The 8,530-nt window shown below is 32.8% G+C and overlaps 1 protein-coding gene across 1 annotated transcript; it reads right to left on the bottom strand.

Moving 5' to 3' along the window:
* Positions 1-1,074: 1,074 nt before the first annotated feature.
* Positions 1,075-7,592, bottom strand: LOC134721136 (uncharacterized). The gene is made up of 5 exons (XM_063583911.1): positions 7,571-7,592; positions 7,286-7,458; positions 5,465-5,533; positions 1,589-1,827; positions 1,075-1,326 (listed from the first exon to the last, which is right to left on the bottom strand). The coding sequence occupies exons 2-4, from the start codon at positions 7,455-7,457 to the stop codon at positions 1,595-1,597; spliced, it is 474 nt and encodes a 157-aa protein (XP_063439981.1). The 5' UTR covers position 7,458; positions 7,571-7,592; the 3' UTR covers positions 1,075-1,326; positions 1,589-1,594.
* Between the last annotated feature and the right edge of the window lie 938 nt (positions 7,593-8,530).

The raw sequence follows: 8,530 nt of genomic DNA, 5'->3' as shown, positions 1-8,530 counted from the left end.
ATTCAAAAACATCAATAGGCTACTTTCAATTCATTTTAGCTTGCGTCTTTGTTGGTTCAATTCCAGACTTTCAAGAGAAGATCAAATGACCATCCGGAATCCATTTTTCCAACTATTTCTATATAAAATAACAAAGACCTTATCCTTTGAACATCGAACCAGACAAAATCTATAACTTTCTCTTCCTTTTTCTTCCGTTTAAATCCAATTAGGTACGAGAAACTACCTTACTATTCGAAGTTTTCCCAGTTACAATTATATTTTTGTCAAGTCCTTGACCTATTGACCCCAAAAGCAATAAGCTTCTTTTTTCATTCTTGAATCTTTAAAACAAGCAAGGGCTTTTAAATTCACGAAAACCGGATCTGATACTCGGATGAAAGGTATAAACGAACCACAGAGCGCTAATTACATGGTACCGAATGGTCATAGTGGATCAATTAACCTGTTAATTTCTAAAAGGATTGAAAACAAAGTAAAAACCATCCACTGGTTCACTGTTGAAATATTACGATTGTGATTAAATTGAACTGCTTGCACTGCGTCGATTCCACTGCTGATTGAATGTAAGTCCGTTATTGTTCTCTTGGATCAGTAGTTAGTGCTTCGGTACTGACATGGTTGATACCATGTTTGTTTTCTCTTTTAAGTGTTCCTGATGAAGGTGAAATGATAAAGCGTTTCTAATACACAAAATGTATGATTATTTTCATGATTTAGTCATTAGTATAAATTCCAATAAATAGAAAACGTAGAACAAAACGAAAAATATTATTAAATCCTTTATCATGTATTAGAGATATTTGTTTTTCATCATTACATATCACACGTGGGGAAACGCTATGATATGATAAAAACATCTTGATACGTCTGTCTGACAACAACTCATAAAAACAGGAATAACAAAATTCTTACTACTCGTAATCCTCGTAATCAACAAACCGTCAAACATAAACTTATTTATATATGAAATGATATAAAATTGTTTTCTTACATGCGACGTTACTTTAAAGGACTGTTAAATACCCGTTATTCGACACTTTTACATATCACAAAAGTAAAAAGATGACAACATTATGTTATTGTTTTATTTTGTACAGACGGTACAAAGTACTTCTGTGTTATCTTTGTATGGAGGACATCTCAGACTACCACATTTCGCTCTGACAGGATAAAACAATGCACCACTTTCATTGGATGATCGATTGTCCAATGGTTCTGCCTCTCCGTCCATACATATAAAATCTTTATTGTTATGAGTTTTATGTTCACTCATCAAGAAGCCATTGTACTCGGATTGCCATCCTTTGTAACATGACTTTTTTCCTAAACAAACACAAAAAATAAATATGTAAAATATGCATTTTTTATATAAAAACACATTAATACTTTATATATACTTGGAAATAATAATTGCGATTATACAGAAAACTATTAAAAGCCGTTGCATTCAAGATTATTTCATTTTAAAACTTATAATCAACAATATTATGTGACGATTTATGTAAATAATGTACCAATTTTTTTAAAACATATTTATCATACTTTTCTAAATAATGGTACAAATAAACATTAATAATGTTACTACCTGGTATCATTGACACGGACACTTTCCCTTTCCGCCTGCATACTGCACATGGAACCTCTTTGTCGCCCAAACTAGCAGGTAGACCGGATGGTTTAGTGTGTGACCATATCTCATACTCTGCACCATATAGTCCATCATTAGCATATGAGTATATGCTTTGCCATTTTCGGGATCACTGGGTAAACAGAGGTAATTGGAGCCACCTCCTCTGTTATTGTTTTGGTTACCTCCAGCCTGACCTGGACAAGGTCAAAGTAATCTTATTACAAATTAAATTATGCAGAGGTATTTGTAAGTAACAATGACAAAGATATCGCAAAATAATATCAAAATAAGAGATAATAAATTATAATTTGGAATCCATATTGTATATAAACGTTTAGATACTAACAGAGTCAAAATATATATTTAAACAATTAAAGTATCAAAAACTTCGAAAAGAATCGGACGATAGCTAATTTAAAGCTTGGGATGCGTTAGTCCGCAGCACCCAAGTATAAAAAAGTGCGCAGATTTAGTATTAATTAGATTGACCTCCAGCTGACTGTCCTGATTAAGAATAACGTAATTTTCTTTTTACGAATGATGGAATTCAGATTATCTTGCTGTACGTTACAATGACAAAGATATTATGTATAAACATGCCAATAGAAGTTACAATACGACTTTGTATCTGTCTCATAAATTGTTACGCAAAAAATATATACTAGTAATGTTTTTTTTTAAGGTAACACGATACCGAATGGCATATCTCCCGATTTCCAAAGTTTTCGGCATAAGCGTTCTTTGCACCGAGTTACATCGAAATATTTAATAAACAATGGGGTCACCATTTTTGTTTTCTTGGTATTTTCATTTGAAAACGTCGATTTGGGCGACAAATTTACTTAGGTACATAGGGGAAATGCCTGTTTTCGGCTAACCTTTTTAGATTTTCCAATAGATGGCTATGTTCTTATATACGGAGAACAACAAAAAACTAACATAATATTCAGAATTACAAACTGAATTCATACATTTATAGAAAATCATAAGTCACCAACCTTGTTTTTGAGATAAATGAGTGAAAATAACATGAAATGTTTTACGTGTGATTCATTTGAATTACTGAGTTTTAAACTACATCCTTTTTGACAATGGTGGTGTCATTGCTTCATCCATGCAGAAAAATAGTACTTTAACAATTTGATTCAGTAATAACAGTGATATAATTGCTCTGTTTTTGATGGTTGTTTGACGTTCAGTGGCAAATAGTTCATGCATGGTTAATAAAATAACAAAACTCAAAGAAAAATTCAAAACTTATATTCTTGACTTGCTACGTACATTTGTATATTAGTATAGTGTACTTTGCGTGGTGTAAATGTGTAAGTTGCTTTCTCAGCAAGTCGGACAAACATTGCAAACTGTATGCAAAATTTCACAGTCTGTCATTTGTGGAAAATTATTTTATAAAACAAATCTTGAGATCACATATGCATTCTTTATAAGTAAAACAAACTGCGAAACATAAAAGCTAAAGCTTGAAATTCCACATGTAGGAGATGTTACCCGGAGTCTGTACTCTGCAGGCCTTAATAATTTATCAAAAAGCCTAATCAAGCAACCTGTCATGAACAAAAAAAAATCAAAAAAAATCAGACGATATGCGCACCATTAAAAAACAGGTACACAATTTAAACCTGAAGCAAAAAGACTATCAAGTGTGGGATTGACAGTCGAATTTACACGGGTGAAACAATATGATGTTGCGTGCTCTATTAGTTTCAAGTAACGATTTTGAATTGTAGGATTGATTGCTGGTAACTTTACGTCAATGGCAAATTTTTTATACAGGTCCAAGAAGCAGTTAACAATAAATAATACATCCCGCACAGCCCAATGGAAGCCTCACTTTGAAAGCATGTTACTGCCGGTCGGAAGAAGACCAATATTATTATAAAATAACATAGAAATTCCATGGCTTTTGCGTTTGGGTGTAAATTGTAGGATATAAACAAAATATAAAATTATGTGCAATATACATCGTCAGAATTATAAAAGGTTTTTGCACTCGCTACGAAACAAGTAGAAAGCTCGGCGAGTCTCGCTTTCCATCGTGTTTCTAAAGCTCATGCTAATACATGTTATACTAGTATTACAATATACATCTATATGATTTTTTTTTAAATAGTATATTTATCCACAGAAAGAAATGCATACAGTTCTTTTTTACATGTATATAGATCTACATGGAAGTTGCATGCTTGTTCTAAAAACTCCCTTAAATATTGTGAAACTCCTCGGGCTTTTCCCGACGATAAGGCATCAACCATTTGATTTTCGGGGGGGGGGAGCTAAGATTTGTTTTGGAAAAAATAGTTTGTTTCCAGTTTTTGGGGAAAAACATAATTTGTTTTTGACCCTGAGAAAAAAAAATGTTTGTTTCACCCTCAGCTGAAACTATATGTAATTCTAAAATTAAAAGAAATAAATTGTTTTCAACTTGTCGCCAAAAAAAATAGATTATCTTTCGCCAAAGGCGAAATAATATGTTTGTCCGGAAAAAATCCATATCCCCACTCCCCCGAGAATCAAATGGTTGCTGCCTAAGTATGTGAGCAATATGTCCCTCAGGGCCTAAAAAGGAAACTATGTTAATTCTCTTTCAATCATGTGGTCTCCGAACTTGTACATGTACATTATTTCCACCTTAAATCACACCCCAAAAAAAAACCACACTACCACCAAATACCGATGCAAGCGTAATTAACACGAAAATAAAATCTAAAGGATTTCAAGATCTAGCTATTTCAGTCTCTTTTTTCCGTTTGAATAATAATTAGTCAGTCGTTTGATTGTAAATTTAGAGAGAAAAAATTTGTAACGAAACCAGTCTGGCTATAGCTAGTCCCGACTATCAACTGGCGTTTATAGGCGCAAGTGGCAACTTGGGGATGGCTTTAATCAGACTGTAACGGGACCTGGGTTTTTTTTCGTTTTATTTTTGCCGAATCAAGTTCCCATGTATTTCTCAGCCTACGTTAACTTTTTCAGGCTTCATTCCGATGTTGCCGTCTATCCCGTGTAGACTTGGCCTATAGGATTACAAATCTAGCACTTTATTTTCAAAATATTTCTGAAACTATATCGGATTTACTCTACAGACCAATGAATTTCAGAGACTTTTTATACTGGAACATAGAGAAAGATATTCGGCAAAATAACCAGGTAAACCACTTTCTTAACATTCCATACAAACAAACTATTTATGTATGAGTTGCAAAGTCTGTTTGTATTGTGCATTATCGCCTAATTCTATCCGTATTCTCATCCAGATAAATATCCTTTTTCCATTTAGCCCGAGCGGTGTTTTTGACGACCATTTTAACACGAATTTTAGATGTACCAACAATTTCCCGTGTTTTTTTACACATCATCCTAAGTTTCTGTAGATTAGATTTCTACTTTCAAAACAAAGATAACGTGTATCTCTCAATAAATTCAACATTATTCAGAGCCTAGCCATTCCATATCTATAGATTTAACTAAAACCTTAAACAAACAGGAACAAAAAAGTAATGTTAATCTACTAAAGGGGAATAAACTATTTGTATTACACTTTTTTTGTAAGCTTTAAAAAGACAGCAACCTAATAAGATAAAACATAAGAAGATTTTTAATATATCTAAAAGTAAATTTCTATATAAATATATATGGCGAAAAAAGATATTTCTCAAGCATAGAATCATATAATTATAATAGATTTTCAAAAGAAACAAAATAAAGTAAACGGCGAGTGAAACTGTCTCTAACTGTCTAGCCCTTTTATCAAGATGTAGGAACTTGTCAGACTAATTAACTTAACATGATTATAACAATGAAAACAAAACATACCTGTATACACAATGTCCGACTTTTTCGAACACGTTTTCTTTCCCCACCTCACATACGTCACACCAATATCTTAAATGTAATTAGCATAGTAATCTACTTTAAGAATATGTATTGAAGATGAATTACACAACAGCTTAAACGACCGTGTCTAATATATGTTACTGAAAATAACGGTCGGCTTACATTTAAAGTGTGTTATATCGATTTTTATCCTACACTTAGCATTAATATGATAGCTTATGCATATGTGTAACGAACGGAAGTGCACAAGCCATAATTTGCCACCCAGGCTGATAACCCATATCAGCCAGGTCTGATAACCCATATCAGGGGCGTCTCGTGCAAAAACCCATAACAGTGCTTCTCGTGCAAGTTACGTTCGGTGTTTTCGGTATCGGTTGTTTACTTTTCCATTGTGACGTCAGATATTTTTTATGACGACGTCAAATTTTACGTGAACTTTTGTGGGGATAGTTGATAGTAAATTTTAAAAGTACTTGCTAACAAATGCCATTGCCAATTATTAATCATTTCATAGAACAACAAACCTGCAAACATAATGATCATAAAACTCTTCCAAAATTTCAATCTTTCAAAATGCCTCTACAGAAATGTTACCATAATATATATGGAGGTAGTGATGCTGTTGTTGGACAATTATAGTATATTTGTTGTTATAGTTGTTTTAGTTGTTGCATTTGTTTATTTGCCTTACATAAAACTATTGTCGGAAGTATATGATAAAGCGATTAATACATGGCCTTTTCCATATCAGCCTGGGTATCATCCCTCGACCCATATCAGCGCCTCGACTCCGTCTCTGGCTGAAATGGGGGTCTCGGGATGATGCCCAGGCTGATATGGAAAAGGCCATGTATTAATCTCTATGTATCCTTTTGTTATACATTTATTATGATATGTTAAGTAGTAAATACAGTAGTTTTGCATATGTGATAAATAGCCTGCTATTTAATCCATATCGCGCAACTTTGATGCGCACCCTTTATCGCATACCCATTATCACACCCCTACCTTTTTTTTTAAGCTAAAGTCAGTGTAATTTTTTAATTTTTAAAATTTTCCTCAAATTATGTCAATTTTTTGAATGACGTCATTGTTTGGTATGTGACGTCACGAACGTCAAGTTTTCTATATTGTATGTGACGTCACAAACGTCAAGTTTTCATATTTTTGGCAGACTAAATGCAACTATAAAAATTAAAAAACACACAAATAAATTCAATAATAAACAAAATATGTTTTTAAAACAACAGCACGCAAATGTGTAAGGTGCTTCGTATAAGTAATTGAACAGTTTTTTAAGGCCTTTGAAACAAGACAAAAGTAGAACTGAAGGTAACCCAGTGCTATGGATCAGAAAACAGTTCATATAATATAAATACTCTTCTGTTGAAATATATGATAAAGCGTATAATACATGGCAAAATCCGTATCACATGCCGTATCACCCTCGACCAATATCATCCCTCGGGCCTAAAGGCCCTTGGGCTGATATTGATGTCTCGGGATGATACGACAAATGATACGGATTTTGCCATGTATAATTCTCTATATTATGTTTAAACATTTATTATCTACTGCATCAATTCCAAAATAAATTGTCAATTCGTGCGATTTGAAAGAATAATTGAATGCCGAAAGATTTACTTTGTTGTTAAGGTGTTCACAACAGTTCGCTTTCCTGGAGGTATGCAGGCAATGCTTTATTATATCAACAAGTGATTTGTCTGATGGTGTCAGGCTGTATCTTAGAGTAAATTTGTTCTATCATGTATATAAGTACTGACTACAAAGATTTACATTGTTTTGAATGTGTTACAGGACAGTCTGCTTTCCGAGAAGTATGCAAGTAATACCCCATCATATCAATAAGAGACTGATCTGATGGCGTAAGACTGTATTCTTTACAATCATGTCCATAAGTTCTGACTATAAACGCAACAATGACGATGGCCAAGCTGAATGTAGACATTCTGAAAATAGAATACTAGTACATAAATGTAATCATATAATGGGATAAAACATTTAAAAATCAAAATATCAACACTAGGAAAAAAATTAACACAAGAACATATTGCTTTTTACCTTTAGGACTGCCAGAAACTGGTCTTTGCGTAAATGCAGGTTCTTCATTATATCTTATATTATGGATTGATCAATATTTCTTAATTTTGAAATAGCGTGTAGAAGAAATACGATAGCCTAACAATATATTTTGACATTTCAAATGAAACTAGATTTCATTATATTTCATGTATGCTAAAGAAAGTATTTTCGTTAAATGATCGCATACCATAGCTTTGTGTTCTATTTAATTGTCTCGTGAACGTGTTCGTCTTGTTCTGTGTTTTTTCGTTGTTCCTACACAATTTTGTATTTAAAAAATAGCATTGCATATAAGTTATACAATACACATCAAACTTACTATATTGAATACTATTTTCTCATTTTGTAAAAAGGTACGATCACCTTCAGTTCTGGACACCAGTCATTTGTATTGAGAGGTCATTTATTGCATCGTCAAACAGAAATATCCCATTTTCTATTTAAATAATGTGAACAAAGGAATGAATCCAAAATTCTACCATCTGCTTTTTCCTTTGATATCATATCTTTATTATTTTACTGATATGTAATATAAGTTTTGTTTAAACAAACAAGAGTATAAATAATATCTGGTGAAAGATGCTGACATCATTGATACAGTTAACATCATTGACCAGCTGTTTTAATTTGAGAAAAAAAATTCTATGCTATTTGACACTTTAAGGTTATGGAGTCTCACCAGGACAAACATTAATCTTTTCCTTATCAGATACATGTCACAAACAATTACTCTTGGTGAGGAAATGCAGATTATCATAACAGATCATATAAAATTTATTGCACAGCAATTAGTATATCATTCTGAAGACCAGTCGCCTTCCACTGTATCCAATCTGTGTGTGAAGCCATATGCATGATCTTTGTATAATAACTTTCTATGTTCACAGCAGTCTGACTTGTTGATAGAGTGAACAGTGTTATTATTCAATTTACCACCCA

This window comes from Mytilus trossulus, chromosome 6 (assembly GCF_036588685.1).
Source record: "Mytilus trossulus isolate FHL-02 chromosome 6, PNRI_Mtr1.1.1.hap1, whole genome shotgun sequence".
Taxonomy (NCBI): domain Eukaryota; kingdom Metazoa; phylum Mollusca; class Bivalvia; order Mytilida; family Mytilidae; genus Mytilus; species Mytilus trossulus.
The sequence above is the reverse complement of the archived record's forward strand: the minus strand, read 5'-3'. Positions and strand labels throughout refer to the sequence as shown.

Coding starts and splice junctions, on each gene's coding strand:
- LOC134721136 (XM_063583911.1), bottom strand. CDS start 7,457: ATGTCTACATTCAGCTTGGCCATCGTCATTGTTGCGTTTATAGTCAGA. Junction 5,534..7,285: donor TGTAACACATTCAAAACAAT/GTAAATCTTTGT, acceptor ATTACATTTAAG/ATATTGGTGTGACGTATGTG. Junction 1,828..5,464: donor GTCGGACATTGTGTATACAG/GTATGTTTTGTT, acceptor GACCTTGTCCAG/GTCAGGCTGGAGGTAACCAA.